Source organism: Diceros bicornis, chromosome 6 (genome assembly GCF_020826845.1).
Source record: "Diceros bicornis minor isolate mBicDic1 chromosome 6, mDicBic1.mat.cur, whole genome shotgun sequence".
In the NCBI taxonomy this organism is placed as follows: Eukaryota; Metazoa; Chordata; class Mammalia; order Perissodactyla; family Rhinocerotidae; genus Diceros; species Diceros bicornis.
The window spans coordinates 62,418,376-62,437,809 of NC_080745.1; the positions used below are offsets into that span (position 1 = coordinate 62,418,376).

The 19,434-nt window shown below is 37.3% G+C and overlaps 1 protein-coding gene across 1 annotated transcript in view; it reads right to left on the minus strand.

The window, feature by feature from the left end:
- TM9SF3 (transmembrane 9 superfamily member 3) overlaps positions 1-19,434 on the minus strand; it is a 65,223-nt gene that overhangs the window by 43,852 nt on the left and 1,937 nt on the right. Inside the window, exons 2-3 of the mRNA XM_058543633.1 lie at positions 11,033-11,228; positions 2,065-2,187 (exon numbers count right to left, since the gene is read on the minus strand). Of these exons, the coding sequence (XP_058399616.1) occupies positions 2,065-2,187; positions 11,033-11,228 (319 nt within the window). The remainder of the gene's footprint in view (positions 1-2,064; positions 2,188-11,032; positions 11,229-19,434) is intronic.

The window sequence follows — 19,434 nt, forward strand, 5'->3', positions numbered from 1 at the left end:
TAGTTGAAAATGATCATCTTGTCACAATGGGGAATGTTGGGAAGGGAAGACCCAAACAGTGTGAGGGCAATAGGTGGTAGCCGAGGATCTATCTCTTGTGATCTCATACTGTTAGCCATTGTCCAATGTTCCCTACCCAAGCCTATATACTTCCCAAGAGCCTTCTGCTCTAAAGGTTACTCCTTAGGGCCTTCCTTCTATGGTTAATGCATCTCATTAAAGTATTAAGGGAAAAAAATGCTCACTTCTTATTAAGGATTATTTCTTTATTAACCAAAAGAAAGTTGTTCTCTCTAATTAGTACAAATTCAAGGAATATAGTTTCATTTTGTTTGGGTGCTGTAGAAGGACAATGAAATCCTTCTAATTAATTTCATCAAGGTTTACTTACCTATCTACTCTAAAACTATGAAGACACAATTATACCAAATCAGAAGCTATTCTCTAAGGGGCTTTTAAAAGACTATGAAACCTTTATCCCAAGATAAGGCAGATAAGAATTTTTTTCTGACAAGAATTCCCATGGTTCACACACTCCAGGACACCTAAAAGTATCCCCCCTAAACATGGCAAACCTTGGAATCCCAGGACTAAAAAAGATTTATTTAAGACAGGAAAGCATAGTTGCCATGTTGCTAAAGAGACCCACAGAATGACTGAAAAAACCTAAAGCTCCAGACAAGAAACCCATAGGCAATGGAAAAGAACAGGACAGGAACCTGCTCTCTCACCAAAAAAAGAGGAAACCCAGACTAACGGGTTCTCCTGAACTACAGGCTCAGAAATCTTCAGTGAGTATTTAGCACATCTTCCTGCTACCCTCAGAACTGATCACAGAAATGTGTGTGTTAATGTAATACTAATTATAGTCATTTATATGAAATGCTTACTATTTATACCTAATTAAAATGCAACTCAGTAACGATGATGCATATAACCATATCTTGAGATTAACTTCTTATAAATTTCATCTTAGTACCACATTAAACTCTGATCTGATATGTTCAGTCTTTTAGTTTACTGCTCATGAATATAGTAGTCTGCTAACAATTTTAAGAATTAGAATATTACATATAAGAACAGGTGTTTAAAGATCAAGGAGAAAACCACTAAGAGAAAAATGTGTCAAACACGCCAGCTATGATATCCGGCTGTGCTTTTGCATTTTAAATAATTTAATCAAGCTCAACACAAACAATGTTTGGATTACCATAAGTTTGTATTAACTATGCCATAGCTCTTCTCCATTAATATGAATAAACAAGAACTAAAATATAAAAAAATTTTTAAATATACACAGTTTTGGAAAATAACATAGGAACTAGCAAAACAAGTCAATCAGGAGACTACAATATCTAAAAACCATACTACCAGAGTTCCACATGAGAGAAAGTCAGAATAAAACTTCAAAATCCTATTTAGTCCTTTTGATTATATTTACTAGAATAAGTCAAAATGAGATATGAGCTAAAAGGGGGAAGAGGGATATTTCAGATTGTTCAAAGCACCTTTTAATTCCTTGAATCTGAAAAGTTACACTATATAAAAGTTGTACTTTGAAGGAGTTTAATGTAAGGTTTGGCAATGTCAAAAACGCTTCGAGTAACAGGGGACTATAAAATTGGTATTAATGGGCCGGCCCGGTGGCTTAGCGGTTAAGTGCGCGCCCTCCGCTACTGGTGGCCCGGGTTCAGATACCAGGTGCGCACTGACGCACCACTTCTCCGGCCATGCTGAGGCCGCACCCCACATACAGCAACTAGAAGGATGTGCAACTATGACACACAACTATCTACTGGGGTTTTCGGGGAAAAAAAAAGGAGGAGGATTGGCAATAGATGTTAGCTCAGAGCTGGTCTTCCTCAGCAAAAAGAGGAGGATTAGCATGGATGTTAGCTCAGGGCTGATCTTCCTCACACACACACAAAAAATTGGTATTAAAATCATTCTGTGGAAATGATCTGTGTATAATCTGATTCAGTGTATAATCACCCTAACAGAGTCATTACATAAATCTTATTATGCAACTATCCCCAAACTTTAAATATAATATACAATACTTACCCCATATTGGTAAGTCATCTATGTACATCTGGTACCAGTAGTGATTTTTGATAGCATACACAAATGCATCTCTCTTTTCTTTATCTAAGTCAATTTCACAGTAAGTGGCCGGCATCACATCATCTGCATGAAATAAAAATTGCAAATGAGCACACTGGTTTGCAAAATAGTTATAGAAAAATAACGCAAGAAAAAAGCCAACATTTCCTGAAATTAAAATTTCTATTCATAATAGTTGAATCTGAATGATAAATATATAGGGGTTCAATACACAATTCTTTCTTTTTCGTGTATGTTGAAGATTTTCAACAATACAAGAATTTTAATCATCTTTATTTTCAAAGATTATCTTACTAAATGAAGAAATCGTCCCTCATATAAAGAAAATTATACAAGAACATTTACAAAGTAACTTTAAAATGAATACATCAATTTAAAAAACAAAAATAAAAAAGCTTAAAACACAGAGAAACTTTTTCATTTAATATATACAAAAACTCAAGAATATGATCCTAAAAGAGCTAACATTTTCTAGCTATAAGATCTCTGAGGTAAACAGTCATTTTAATATTCTTGGAAATGCAAGTTACTAGAGGCTACAGATTCTATGAGGAATCTCAGTGACTCCTCATAATGAGGAAGATTAAAGGCAAACCTCTATCTAGCATTTCCACTCGTGACTGCTTTCAAAAATACTGCTATCATAATCTCTAACTTATAAACTTTTCGAAAATGTGCTTACGGTCATTAGTTTCTAAACAAAACAAAACAAAATCCAAAAACCTGCCAACACTCTAGATGTCCATCAAAAGGATTAAATTGTTTTTGTATATTACTCAAGCAATTAGCAAAAAAAAGGAAAGAAATCAATCTTAACAAAAAAAGAAAGAACAGTTGTTTGTTTTTAAGTTCTCCTGTACTATATTATTGATTACTTATAATTTGAAATGCAGTTTCCCCAAGAAACAATGTTAAATTTCTTAAATGTTGATTAAAACTTCTTAAACATAAATTGCAGTTGAACCATGATTAATAGCCATCTACAATATGATTTCTGTGAGAAATAGCAATCTATGAGAAATAGCAATAGTTGCTGGTGTGTGTAGCTTCACACACCAGCAACACATCTTCCCAATCCTCAAAAGAGAGAACAGCTTCCCCTTATTACAGCTCAGCCCAGAGTGGATACCCCAAAACGAAAACACCAAACATGGCAGGAAACACTGACACCCCCTCAAAGAAGGACAGGGGAACACTCTCACTTCTAAAGTGGGAGAAGAAAATTGCTTTGTTGCCAACAACAATGGCTCCCACACAGATTTTCCTTCTACCCAGACCCTTTTAGGCAGCAAGAAATTGAGAACTTTCATAATGGTAAATACTGAGGCTGAGCAGAGAAGGTTAGGCCATGAGATTGTCATTAAGGGTCCCTACAGCAGGACCTACGAGAACTGGCAGCAACAGGTCCCGAAATGGGATGAGAACTGGCAGCAAGAGGTCCCCAAATGAGATTTCCATGGATTATGATAAGCACAAAGGGCAGCAGGCAACTATAGCTATAGAGGGGAGAGCAAGAACCAAAGAAAGGTCCAGGCTTGGCAGCAACAAATGGCTGCAGTGGCTGTGGGAGACCTCACAGCTACATGTGCGAAGCTACCAGATTCCTTGCTGTTACAATCAGATATGCATGGATAATCGTCATTAACAATGCGGTAGTTTTACATACGCAGTTCTGAGATATACAATACGACATTTACCTGTATAAAGCTTTTAAAAGATTCCTCACAGTCTGAACTTTGGTTCAACTCTCTCCCATCTATCCATCATCCTCTCTCCCTACACTCTAGCCAAACTCAATTACCTGCAGTTCCCACACACCTTGTGATCTCTTGCCCTCTGGACTTTTTTGCTTACGCTGTTAACTCCACCTTAAATGTCCATCCTAAAATCTTTCCCATCCCCCCACCCTCTCCTCCACAGAGTAATCACAGATTCTCTACCCCTCACACCTCTCAAACCCCACAGCCTGCCCTTTCTCTGAAGTCCCCTGGCTTTCTCTCCATACCTTCCTACGGCACCTGGGCCTGTACAACTTAGAACCTCATACTGTATCTTAGCTCCTCAAAAAGACCATCAGGTCTTGAAAGCTATGTCTAGAACTGATTATAACCTTTTCACCCCCAGCTATGCCTGTTTCAGTACCCCACGCTGAGTAGGCATTAAACAAACAAAAAATATTAACAAATTTTAAGAGCATGATTTTCCATTTATTTGGCAAAGGAAATCACTAAGTATATTAGAGTATGCACATACACATGCATCTGTGTGTGAATGGGGTGCGTGTGGATGTAAGGAGAAAAATACTAATATAAACAAATGACATTTTAGAGCAGAGTATCTCAGAAGGATTGATAAAGAGGTCTTGAAGAATATCTTTCATTGATGTAAAATCGAGAAAAGAAATGTGATAAAAGAAAAAAACCTATCATCATGGCAGGCTATAAAAAGGACCTTGGTTGGCCATATTTTAATGAAATTCCTCTTACAGGCATTTAGGCAAATACAAACATGACAAATAACTGAAAAGCCTGGTTGCTCAACTGAAAAAGCACTTCTCTCAGGAGGGAGCTGCTTAGACGATAACAACTGTAACGTGTCTGAATACGCCAAATCATTATTCACCATACTATACAACTGGAAAACAATCTGAAAAATCTATCACCATAAATCATTGCTTTAAAATTATAATACACTATACCTTTCTCAGACAAATACACACCTGTGAATTCTGAAGAGGAATCAATTAGGATTTTACCAATGTAAATACATTTTATGGGGAAAAAAAATAAAACCAACATTACAAAGTGGCAAATATTAATACTGATTTTTTAAACAGAAAGCAAGGGTAGATTCCGGAAACTATGTACCAATAAGTCTGTCATCAATTCCCAACAACACTCGGGACTAATAATTGAATAGGCAGTGAAATCACTGAGAAAAGAATGTGATAGTTATTCATGAGCTCTCTAAGAATATATCATGCCTTACTTTGTTTACTTTCTCTTTTGATAGCATTACTAAATTGGAAAATCAGAAATACTCTACCTCAAATTCAGCAGCACTTGGCAAAGTTTCTCACAAAGTCACTACAGACAAATTTATAGAGAAAGGGGCAGAAACTTGAGTTTTAGTCTGGGTTCCACTCTTACTAGCTACATGAATAAAAGCAAATCATTTAACCTCTGTGAACCGTAGGTCCCTCAACTGTAAAACAGAGATAACATCTATGCTATCTCCTCCCTAGAGTTGTTTTAAGGATTAAAAGTGCCAATATATTCACAGACAGTGTTAAGTTTCCTTGGGCCACACATTCCTTTGAGAATCCAATGAAAGTGATATCTCCCTTGCCCCCCCCCAAAAATGCACATTCACACAAAATTAAGTGTACAATTTCAAAGGGCCCATGGATCCCTGAAACCAGAGCTTCTGGTTCAACTTGCTATACTCAGAGCCTACCATAGTGCTGGAACGCAGTAAGTACTCAAAAACTGCTGAACGAATTTAAAAAAATGGACTGGAAAGACTGGTCACAGTTAATTAATCAACCATATATATAAAGAGTATTGATTAACTGATCGACCTGACTGGCAGTATACACTGTACAATTTTTCTCCAGATGGTTATTTAGCAACATGTTTCAAGATCTGCCTTAAAAATGTTTATACTCTTTGATTAAGTAATTCCACTTTTAAGAATTTATCCTAATAAAAGATTCAAAAATATATTAAAATACTTATATGCTAGGATAGCCAAATGAATTGTTATTTCTAATAGCAAAAAAAAAAAAGGCAAGAAAAGCAAGAAAGGAAGGGAGGGAAGAAGGCAAGAAGAAAGGAAAATAATCACAATATCTTATAATTGGGAAATGGGGGGAAATTACAATATCTAAGTTATAGAATACTATATAAACACATTTTTTAAAGAGTAATTAACAATATGAGGACAAGCTCATAAGACGGTAAGAAAAGGTAAGTAAAAACTAATTAAACACAGCTTGCTAAATGAGTTAAGTGCTTAGAACAGTATCTGGCATATAATAAACACTATATAAGTGTTCGTTAAATACATTTTTAAAAAATCATATATATAACATGAACTCAACTTAAAAATTTTTAAATAATGTGGATGGGGTGGGCCCCGTGGCGCAGCGGTTAAGTGCGCACACTCCGATGCTGGCGGCCCGGGTTCAGATCCCGGGCATGCACCAACACACCACTTGTCAGGCCATGCTGTGGTGGCGTCCCATATAAAGTGGAGGAAGATGGGAACGGATGTTGGTTTAGGGCCAGTCTTCCTCAGCAAAAAGAGGAGGATTGGCATAGATGTTAGCTCAGGGCTGATCTTCCTCACAAACTCACACACACACACACTCGCACGCACTAAATAAATAAATAAAATTAAAAAAAAAATAATATGGATGAATGTATAGAAAGACAGAAGGAAGGATGGATGAAAATGTTAATGGTAATTATATCCAAGCGATTTTTATTTTCTTTATATTTCTCTGAAGTTTCTATATTTTGTACACTAATCTTAAATCATTGTTAAAATCAGAAAAAATATATACACCTACATTCCTTTGAAAACAAAGAAAGACAGATGTCAATCTGGAAGAGAACAATCTTAACAATGGTTTGAACAAGCACATATAAAAAGCCCATGCTTAGCAAATGTGCGGTTAGCATAAGGCTTAAGGAATTGCTAATACTAAGAATTTAAAATACCTAGATTTAAGATTCAATACAAGATTCAAATTATTTGGTCTAGCTAAAATACTTCGGTTGAAACCAACAGGACAAAATATTGCATCAAGTTCCTAGACTTCCAATTAAACAAGGCAGATTTAACCACAAATATGTCTTTCTTCCCTTCTGAAACTCCACTAAAATGTCAATAAAGAAATAAAAAAGACATAGGTACATAAGGACAAAAAAAGGTGAGCAAAGATTTCAACAAATTTTTGGAAAATGGAAAACAAAAGGAAGATGGCTAACGACTAATAAAACAGAGGAAACCTTAACAGAAGGGAAGGGTGACAAATCACAAGAGACACACAAGATTTGGAGGCACCACAGACGTCGAAAGGTAAGGGACAGACATAGGGCTGACCACATAGCGGAAATGTATAAAAATATGTTTCAGGAGGGGCTGGTTGCACAGGTCCCCTCCTCCACCCATCACATAGCTAGACGAATACTCTCAACCTCCCCCTGCAGTGGACAAGAGGCACTTTCCCCTAGCGAACTTCAGCAGAACCTCCCGAATTAGGAAGAGCAGGGAAAGTAGAATCCAGGGACTGAAAACAGAGTGGGCGGATTACCTTAAGTGATAATCTTCAGGCTGCATGAAAGGATCTGCCACCACCCCAAGCCCTTTCCCCACCCTTTGGCAATCAGGGCTTTACCACCCAGGCAGATGTCTGGAGGGAAATACTGCATAGTGGTTAACAGCTCAAACTCTAGTGCTGGGCTGCCTGGGTTCAAATCCTCACTCTGCTACTTTCCGTCTGTGAATACTTGGACAAGTTACTTAACCTCTGGATTCCAACTTCCTCATCTGAAAAAGCTTAGTTTTTCTATATCTGCAGTACTCTCAACTTACTATTTCACTCTGGCGAAGTATAAGAAATACTTATAAATACTCTGTTAAGTTGGGATATTCAAGGAAGAGAAAATTCAAGGGAAGATCAATAAAATAAATGGGAGGAAGGAATCCTCTAGAAGTCACTGATTTTTCAACAATAAATATCCTTCATTATACTTCAAGAATTCTCATACGAGGGAGAGGGGAGTAGGCAGTAACCTCCCCTCTGGTTAAGAATTACTATTCCAGATCATCTAATGATCGTAATGAACCAATTAACATAAAGAATGAGTAGGCACAAACTGCCCAAGTGCTAGACAATTTATTAAGAGCTTACTACGTCTTAATAGGTGAGGATGCGCCAGTGAACAAGAATGCTACTGTCCCTGCCCTAGTGGAACAAACTAAACTACCCAGCGGGCCAGTGCAGCAGCCTGAGGATAAATCAAATCCTACGATCGAGAAACTAACTTAATATTTCATAATTGCCAATATAAAATCAAGTTGGAACTACAGACCCATACTATGTGCTATTAGCATTCATAACAATGACCATTTCTTGAATGTAAACTACGTATCAGGAACTTAGATAAATGCTCTACATGTATCATCTCATTTGAATATGACAACTATCCTATCAAGTGGATATTATTTCCCTCATTTCACAGACAAGGAAAATGAGATTGAAGAGGCTGAATAATTTGTCCATGATTACACAGGCAGGCAGAGGCAGAGCTGGGATGCATCAAGTCTCTCTGACTGTAAAGCACACGCTCTTTCCACTCCACAATGGCAAGGCTCCCAGAGGTACCCTCTAAAATTATTGGGTAATGAATTCAAGCCTGGTTCAAAGATACACAATTTAAGTCTGCTCTTCTCTAATTTTCTCTAAATGGTCTCAATTTAGCATTTTGTCTAGTGGTAGTACATAAGACTACTAGGAAGAAGAAAAACAAAGTTGTGCATAAAATCTCAAGTGAGAGGCGTCCTACATTAGACTTAAGACTATCGCTAGCTCCCTAAAATAATGTATTTAGCGACCTTCATTTTATGAAGCAATACCAATCTATTTAGCCTGACAGAATCTATTAGGTTAAAAAAAAAGGGGTTGTATGTGTGTGTGCACATGTAAGTGTGTATGTATAAGTATATATATAGTTTTTTTCTAGTTTCACATTATTTCCAAAATTTTATTTTCTTATTTAAATATGCCTTCAGAAGAATCTTTAAAAATCAAATACTTAAGGGATGAAAGATTAACAATATAAATATTTCTACAGTTCACATAGGGACAGGAAGGTTTAATTTTCCATGACATTATTAGTAATGCTGTGATATATCTTGAGCAAATCATTTCACCTCTGGGCCTCCCTAAGAGGAAATCAGATGACACCATCTCTAAGGCGTATCATACCTTTAAAATTCTCTGATACTATAAATAACAACCAGGAAACCCTATAAAACACTTTTCAAAGCATGATCAACTTTATCTTCGAACAGGGTAAGCAAGGGGGTACAGCAGAAAGAGAAATCTAACCAGCATTTACTATTTTATCTGGACCACTTAATTCAAAGCTCCTTTGGCAGCATACCCACGCTGAAGGTGCAGAGTTGACAAGACTCCAAGGAACCGCCAACTCTTGGGGAAGAACTGGCCAGTTCTTGTTCTTTAATCTAAAGGTGTTTAGTCTGAAAAGAAAATAAATCTCACTTTTACAGCCCATGAAAACCATCCCTCTCTATCTAAATAATCTTTCCATCTCAGCCTCAAGGAACTAATAAAGGAAGAAAGGTTAAGACAGCTGAGTGAGTGCCCTTCTTTCTTTAGTAAAAAAGGGTGAGGATTTAAAAAAGTGATGAACTCTGTCCATAGTAGCAAGATAGGACTCAGGGTTTTTGACTATTCTCTCTAGTTCCTCTTTAATAAACAAGAAATGTGCACCAAATATGGAAAAGGAGAAAGTGTGTGAATAATGTAGTATTGAGATTCTCAAAGATCACATATTCTAGTCTGTTTTCTCTTTATTCGTGATTAAATATTTATATTACCTGACTAAATTAAACGCAAGCCTCAGGGCATGTTTACAATAATTCATAAAGTTATAGGCCAGGTCACTGTGGTTTAAATTTACAACTTGATTTTATAATTAAGCCCCAAGGAATATTATGGGAAAAACAAAAGAATGCAAATTTATACACTTATTTTCAACAGCAATAACAAAAAATATTCTAAAAACAAGAATAAAATTTAACAAATCAAAATTAAACATTATCTTTAAAACATCTCATTTCACATCCTCCTTCTAGAAGTGCTAAAAATACCAGAGGTCAGTTACTGTTCATTTTATACACATAGACAATAAAGTCAAAATTGGAGTAAACAACTTTACTAAAATAAATACAGTAAAACAAATAGGATTAAAATTCAGTAAAAGAAATAGGATTAAAATTCAAAGCTTCTGATTACAAGATCCATGCTCTATTCAAAAATCAAGACACCCAATCAAAGATCCTGCAAAAATTCAATTACTCAGGCTTCTGCTTAGCAGGTTAAAAATGTCTAGGCAGGAAATAAACTCTCTGACAAACTTCACAGAGGAAAATAAAAAGCATAAACACACTTAAAGGACCTGATAAAATAGACACCTGCATAATAAATAGTTAATGAGGATTTTTTCCCAATTTTGACAAGTCTTTGACTTAAAATTTTAAACCACACCATCCTACAGGTATGGAGAGGGTATATCAATACAACACTGCTAAACACATTCTGAGCCAAGGGTACAAGTTTGAATATGAGGCTTTACACAAAAATTTTAAGTATCTATATACCCCATTACATCCCCGCACCTCCAGAAATTACTTCATTACGAATCTATGAAGGGTTTCCCCAACCACATATGTCTAATCACTAGAGGATTTACTAGAAAACACTTTTCAGAAAGAAATATGTTAGAGAAATATAATTTTATTAACAATTATCTGTTATTTCACAAATATTCAAAATAAATCTTTGTTAGTTACTAATATACTTTTCTAAATGCAATACAGTTAACGTATAGATTAAAACATTTTTTTGAGTCTAGAGCAGTGGTTCTCAACCAAGGGTGATTAGCAATGTCTGAAGACTTTTTTGGGTATCACACTGGAGACTGCTTCTGGTGTCTAGCGGGTAGAGGCCAGGGACTCTGCTAAACATCCTATCATGTGCAGGACAGACCCCCCACAAAAAAAGAATTATCTGGCCCCAATGTCAATAGTGCCAAAGTTGAGAAACCCTGGTCTACAATCTAACATATTATAAGGACTCTTAAGTTTTACTTACCTTTGAATTTAATATCCAGACCACTAAATTCCAATTCAACTCCTTGAAGTGCTTCTCCCAGAGTTTCATGGTAATGACTGATACTTTTTTTTGACCCCACACAGAATGGAAGTGAAAAGTACTTATATGTCTCTTGGCGATTATGGTAGGGCCCAACAGTATTCATCCATAAGACAACTTCCTCTTTATCTTGATACTGGAACAAAAAAAGCAAGTAAGAATATGTTTTTTAAAAAATCTAATTCAAATTAAGGAAATATTTATTATTTGTTCTAAACAAAAGTGTCCTGTCTCTGTTTGGGAAGCTATAAAATAAAATACTGGAAGCTTATTTTAATCTGATGATCAACGTCCACACCTTGAAAATGAAACTCAGTAAATTTTAAAATTATATCCTCTGATTGTGTCTCAGACAGATTCACCTTTTCCAAATTTTGTTTTACAGAAGGTATTGTTTAAACAAAGTACAATAGCTCATAAAAGTGTATTTATAATTAATATTTATACTATCAAATAATGGTAAACCTAGAACCAACATGATTCACCATGCTAACATGGACAAGGAAGGAGGAAACAAAATCAACAGCTTACTCAGAACATCATGTTAATCATCAGAAACTCCAAAAATCTAATGTTGCCAGTAAGCACAAATAAAATTTCATCTCCTTTCTAATCTTTCCCATGGCCATTGGTCAAAGTACTAGAGAAGAGAGAAATGATCAAAGAAGAGGAAGAGAAAGCCATACTAGGACATCACCACAGTCCATTCAAACCATCATTCTATCTTCCCTTTATCAGCCTGAAAGACATGTACTATCTGCATATTTCTTTGAATAAATATCTATGGCTCTACTCATCACTGAATACTATATGTAGCTAAATCTGGAGTGTGGTCCAGACTCTGAGTAGGTGACTTCACTTTCACCTTCACCTCAAGTTTAAAATCACAAAGATTCTAGGGGCTGGCCTGGTGGCGTAGTGGTTAAGTTCACGCGCTCCGCTTCAGCAGCCCAGGGTTCACAGGTTCAGAGCCCGGGCGCACACCAATGCACCGCTTGTCAAGCCATGCTGTGGCGGCGTCCCATATAAAGTAGAAGAAGATGGGCACGGATGTTAGCCCAGGGCCAATATTCCTCAGCAAAAAAGAGGAAGATGGGCAACAGATGTTAGCTCTGGGCTAATCTTCCTCACAAAAAAAAAAAAAAAAAAGCCTGGTTAAAAAAATTAATTAATTAAAAAAAATTACAAAGATTCTATGAAAAGCAATTGTCCAAGGAATTTTAAAACTAGTAACCCTAATTAGCAATATAAACTAAAGACAACATAGAATGCAATTTACGTCAACTAACAGTACAGAAGTTAATTGTTTGAACAATTATTTACTGAGTGCCTATCATGTGCTAACAATTGTGTTCGTAACTGGTGACACAGCTTTGAACATGTTCCCTGCCCTATTGGAGCTTAGAGCCCAAAGGGAAAGACGGACACTGAACAAGCAATTATAATAAAGTAGGGTCCCATGGAGCATATAACAGAGGAAGCTATCTAACTAGCACAACTACCAAATCCTTACCCTCAGTCCTACATCTAAAACTAATAAACAAACATTTTCAATCAAAATCCAACATCTCCAAAACCAAACTCATCCCACCCAAATCCATCTCCCCAACTTTCTTTTTCTAATGGTACCACCATTCTCTCAGACATGGAGACTCACACCCCAAGTCCCTCTGTACTCCAAAAAACATTGACTTGTCTACTCTTATCAAAATCATCTGCCTCTTCCTTTTGATTCACACCACCATCACCCTAGGACTTAGATCTAATCACCTCATCTTCAAATATAACACATGTTTCTTTGTTCATATAAGACATCACCCAGGCCATCAAGGAAATAAAAAACTATCTCACTATTTGAATATGAGACATGTACCAAGCATAGTATTATGCGTTAAGGACGTACAGATAAATAAAATACTGTCCTTTCCTTTAAGAAGTTCACAATCCATACAGAAGCCAGACAAGTAAATGATTAATGATGAAGAAAGAGGTAATATAATTAAGGTAACAAAGGGCTACCGTAGCAACAATAAAGGAATAAGTAATTCTGCTTTGGCAGAGAAGGATCAGGATGAATAACAATATAGAAAATCATAAGCTGTTTCAAGTGAATTCATAAAAACAACTGTAGATAATTTTCATGTATGAAGGAATGAATTACAGGTCTGAATATATCCACACATCCCCATTCATAACTACTCTTTTTATTTTGAGGGGCTGACAAATATATGTATGCCACCACTCTTCCATCCAATGCTCATGGTCATATAACACTAATCAATCAAGGTATTCCTTTCTGCTAAACATAGATATAGATATAGATGTGGATATAGCATAAGAATTCTCAAAACAGTGCTCTAAACCAATCACTATCCACTGACCAGAGTTAGTATTAGAATTGAAACCTCTTTACTAAACAGAAAGCTCTCTGCATAGTACCACGTACACAAAAAGTATTTAATAAATATGATGAAGAAACAATGAAAAAATTCTGACATTTAAAGTTCATTAGCAACTTAGTAAAAGAAGTCTGAAGTATGTGCACTGACTGACTTTTTAGAGAAATTAGCAAGGGGAGGTAACAAAACGCATCCATTTAGGATTAGATGCTGAACAAGAGAACCTATTAAGGAGGACCTTGCCATTGATCCTGCTGAGAAAGTCCGCAAAAATGTTTAAATGTAACTTGCGAAAATAAGCACAAAAACCACCTTCTCTATAAATCTTAATACTCATATTCCTTTAAAAACAGACAAAAATCTGAACATAAATACTTGTTAAAATAGGGCATTCGTTTATTTTATACAAACAAACATAGGACTAAAATAATTTAAGGGTCACATTCTGAAGTCACTCATTTTAAACATTCATGAAACCTTAATAGGGTAGTAGGGTTGTGATGACACGATGCAAACTGTACTGTAACAAAATGGATATCATTCTGTAGTCTAGGATTCCTTCTGGAAAGAGGCCTGACATAGTAACTAGAAATACATATGTAAATGTACACAAATTCATATATATAGAAACACACACACACACACACACAAACACAGAGAAAAGTTAAGGTGAATATTAAGGTAAAAATGTTTCTTTTCTTTTACATTGCTCCTTATGCAGACCATGAGCAGAAAGAATGAACTTAAAATGTTTACTTTTCATTGCAGTTCTTGATTATCACTGAGAATAAGTGCTCCCAAGACAAGGTCAAGAAAAAAGTTCTTTTTCAAGAGAGAAAATGTGTCTTAAAATATCTTAAAATTAGAAAATACCAAAAGAAAGGCTTTGCACAACTTTTTAAGGAGAAAAACCCCTTTCCTTTCCCTAAAGCTGCTGCGAAAGTCCCAGAGTTCCCCCACTCCGTGGGAAGAAAGCACAGGTAAGGCCCTTCCCTCCACCCTTGGCTGAAAGACTAGTCTAATTCACTTTCAAAACATTTCAGGAAGTCCTAGCAAGCTCTTTTTAAATACTTTCCTTGGAAAAACTGAGTTGGCCAATGACACTGAGAAAGATGGAGTTTTATAACTCACCTGCAGAGAGTAACCAGGAGAAGGGGAGGAAAAAAAGTCAAGGAAGCACAGCAGTGGGTCAGGGGATCCCTGAGCATGGCGGTAATTGCTTCCATGAGGCCTCCCTGGGAAGTAGCCAAATGAGAGGAGGCCAGTTCAGACCACCTGTGTTCTTCACCTCACCGTCCTATTCATTTGGCAGCTCTCAGAAGAGTTTCACTGTTACACTCAACTTCTGAGCTGTCCACTCCACCAAGATGGTTTTTAATACTGTCTTCCCTTCCTTTCCTGCTCCACCTTGTTTCTTAAGCCATTCCCCCAAATCTATAATGCCCTCCTTCTATGCACCTAGCCAATTTCTATTTGTCCTTCAGAACTGCTCAAATCCTCCTTTCTCAAATCCTCAGGTAAAATCTTAACTGACCAATCCCTAACATGCATGAGCTTACCATCTTTTGTAACAGTATCATTAGCTAACATTTAATAAGCACATACCATGTGCTAGGCATAGTTCTAAGGTCTTTACACGAACCTTTAATCCTCTCAAAACTTTATAAGATAGATCCTATTATTTTCCCCATCTTACAGATTAAAACAAACTAAAGAACAGAGATGTTAAGTAATTTGTCCAAGATCATATAACTAATTAGTATCAAGTTTACAAATTCAGTACTGCACTTTTGCTAATCCCTAGTCAGCTTCATTAACTAAAGAGCAAAAACTAAATGAAGGAAATATGAAAAACATACAGTTGTACAAAGCAACGAAAGACAGTACTGAATACTGAACAACTTTTTCATTTCAGCCTTTAATCTGCCCTAAAGAAAAAAACCTTCCTAAAAAGCTGCTTGTGCTCTAATCTCAAAAGGAATGACCTTTATTCTCAAGAAGTCACCAGTGTGGGACTTCTCTTATTTAAATACTGCTGGGCCGGCCCGGTGGCTTTGCGGTTAAGTGCGCGTGCTCCGCTACTGGCGGCCCGGGGTTCGGATCCCGGGCACGCACCGATGCACCGCTTCTCCAGCCATGCTGAAGCCGAGTCCCACAAGCAGCAACTAGAAGGATGTGCATCTATGACGTACAACTATCTACTGGGGCTTTGGGGGGAAAAAAAACAAAAAGGAGGAGGATTGGCAATAGATGTCAGCTCAGAGCCGGTCTTCCTCAGCAAAAAGAGGAGGATTAGCATGGATGTTAGCTCAGGGCTGATCTTCCTCACAAAAAAAAAAAAAAAAATACTGTTTATGTGCTGGGGAAGGGGAGACACAGAAGTTTCCCTCTTAACACAGATCATGAACTAATTTTTCTCAGGAGGAACACTTTAGGAGATAAAGTTACTGATGTACTCATTTATAAAATCAGAATGAAGAAATCAGACTTTATATAGACAGGCAAAGGACTGAGGGCTCAGAATGCCAAACACCCAAATGCCATCATTTTTATAGCATGAGGGAAAAAAAGAAACGTGTTTGCTTTAAAATACGTATCTGAGAAAGCAAAATCCAGTTCTGAAAATGTTTCAGAAATCATAATGCCAATGCCTTTTAGTTATTAATTTAAAACACATACATCAGAATTCTAATACAAATAAATTACAAGCCTATTTTTGGCTAGTCTCTTGAGATAACCGCTCTCTCTCTCAAAATAGCTTTGTACCTAAATAAACTTTTAGTCTACCATAGAGTACAGCTGAAAATAGGACAATGAATTACGGCATTTCCTAAAACCAGATCTATATTAGAATACTCAAAAATTCACTTGTAGTAAAGTTTATTCTTTTGATAAATCATCAAATAAGCTTTAAGAGTTCCCCTACTCCCAAGAGAGACAAAGACAAACGCTGCCATTTGCCAAAGAAAAGCAAACAAAACCTTTCTGAAATCACTCAGTGGTGTAATAAATGTTTATGGCAGAGGCCGAAAGTAGGCTATCCTAGGCACAGATCAGGTCCTTCCAACATTACCTACCAGCGGTACAATGGGCCACAAAGAAATGGGATTTTAGCCTAGGTAGGTGCCCTAAATCACCACAGGCATCCCCAAGACTATGCATCTTAAATGAACAACGGGCTGGGTTTGTTCACTGTGCTTTAAGTAATAAGGTTTCCTGCTTCCAACATCGCATATTCTTGTCCCTAGTAGCTCCTTAATTACTCAAGTCACTCAACAAGCACTGATTAAACACCACTTGTTGTATGTAACAGACCAAAAGAAAAAATTGGACTCTGTGATCTTGAGGAAACAGAACCCACAAAAATTCAAGTGCAAACCATAAAATGCTTTAAGAGTCATGTGCCCTCGATTATTGTTTTTTCGGTGCTGACACCTTTACATAGTATTACTATGGAAATCATATGTACGCGAGGGATAGAAAAAGCACAGACTAGATAGAGGTCAAGAAGCTCAGACTCTTTCCGTGGCCTTGGGCCAGTCACTGGGCCTCTTCAGGCCAGTAGGAAAATGAGCGTGTGGATTCAATGGTCTCAAGTCCTTCCAGTTCTAAAATTCTATGATTCTCAATTTGAAATCTTAATGAGTCCTCTGGAATCTTAGGAGACATGGTATCTAACTCTAGATGCTTTCAAGCGCTTGTTTCAGAAAACCAAATAAGCACAAACCACACCTATACATCTTCCACTCACTCTAAAGAGTCCTTTTTATGACCCTTCAATCACATATTAAAAGCCAGTCTTTCATGAAAGTGTTCTTTAATTTTTATTTCAAACAATATGCCCTATAATCCACATATGATTCAACTTTAAAAGACTGAAAGGAACACATCTTTACATATTCTAGATGTCTATATAGTCTAGAAGTCAACAGCACATTTCCTTCTCATTAATTTCCGGAGATTATTAAAAGAGCTTTGGATAAATAAGCACATAAAAAATACCATATGAGTCGAATGGTCAGCTGAATCCTAATTCAGTAGGTAAAGTAAGAGAAATAAGGAGCTTTGTGGAACTGCATAAAGCAGATGTTCCGTCTTAGGACCAGCTACATAATGTGGGGCCCAGTAGAAAAATGCAGGACTCCTGCTCAAAATTTATTAAGAATTTCAAGATGGTGACAGCAGAGCATTAAACCAAGCACAGTCTTTTTTTTTTTTTTTGTGAGAAAGATCAGCCCTGAGCTAACATCTGCCATTTCTCCTCTTTTTGCTGAGGAAGACTGGCCCTGGGCTAACATCTGTGCCTATCTTCCTCCACTTTATGTGGGACGCCACCACAGCATGGCTTGACAAGCGGTGCATCTGCTCGCCCGGGATCCGAACCCAGGCCGCCAGCAGCGGAGCATGAGCACCTAACCGCTATGCCACGGGGCCGGCCCCCCAAGCACAGTCTTTATGCGCTTGCACATATTATGTGACTGCACAGGTCACACGCCCAGTAAGTTGGCCTATCCCTCTTTAGGGCGAACCCAAACACCTCCTCAGTAACAACCAACCCGTTATGGAGCAAGACTCATCCAAACATTTAAGCACTTAATAATACTATCAATACAGAGACCTACTCAATTTAACACCAAGTGTTTTACTGTCCTATTTTTAGGATAAAGGGCTATAGAGCATAGCCTATGAAAGTGTAGACGACTATTAATTCAGGTGCCTGAGTTCAAATCCTACCTCCACCCCTACTGGCTGTGTGGCCTCAGGCAAATAACAATCTCTCTGGTGTCAGCTTCCTCATCTATAAAGAGGACATAATACACCCCCCTCACAAGGTTATTAATATATGTTTAAAATATGAGTTAATACATGTAAAGTACTTAGAACAATACCTAGCACATATTGCTACAAAAGCCCTACCAGTTATTATTTCTATCTGGAAACTGTCTTCACCGAGATTATTCTAAAGGGCAAACTGTAACTTCTGAAAATTGTTCTTTAATTAGCAAATCAATTCTACAAGTATTTATTAAACACCTACTCAACAACCTTCCCTTGAAAATTTTTCTCCTCCTTCGATATCTCTCTCTTCACTGGCTACTTCCGCCTTCTTGGTGGAAAAACATTCCACTTGACCATAGCCTTTTCAGTATTGTTATCTGACTAAGGTGAATGCCTAGTTTTCAAGAAATACTTTTAAGAAATTGGGAAAAAGTAAATTATTTTGGCTAGGGCCGGCCCTGTGGCTTGGTGGTTAGGTGCGTGCGCTGCGATGCTGGTGGCCCGGGTTCGGATCCCGGGTGCGCACCAAGGCACCACTTCTCCGTCCATCCTGAGGCTGAGTCCTACATACAGCAACTAGAAGGATGTGCAGCTATCACATACAACTATCTACTGGGGCTTTGAGGGGAAAAAATAAAATAAATAAAATCTTTAAAAAAAAAAATTATTTTGGCTAACAGCCAAAAAAATTAATGACTGACACATTTAAATTTTACACTTGTATCTTTTTTTTTAACTTTTTTTAGGAAGATCAGCCCTGAGCTAACATCCATGCTAATCCTCCTCTTTCTGCTGAGGAAGACCAGCTCTGAGCTAACATCTATTGCCAATCCTCCTCCTTTTTTCTTTTTCTCAAAGCCCCAGTAGATAGCTGTATGTCATAGTTGCACATCCTTCTAGATGCTGTATGTGGGACGCCGCCTCAGCATGGCCAGAGAAGCGGTGCGTGGGTGCACGCCCGGATCCGAACCCGGGCCGCCAGCAGCGGAGCACGCGCACTTAACCACTAAGCCACGGGGCCAGCCCTACCCTTGTATCTTAATGCTAGCCTTCCTATAACTGCTTTGATTTTAATAATAGATAACCAAGTAAGAGCAGTTCAATGTAGACATGAATGAAATGGATTCTAAATTTTTTTGTCCAGCAATTACCTCTTACATACCA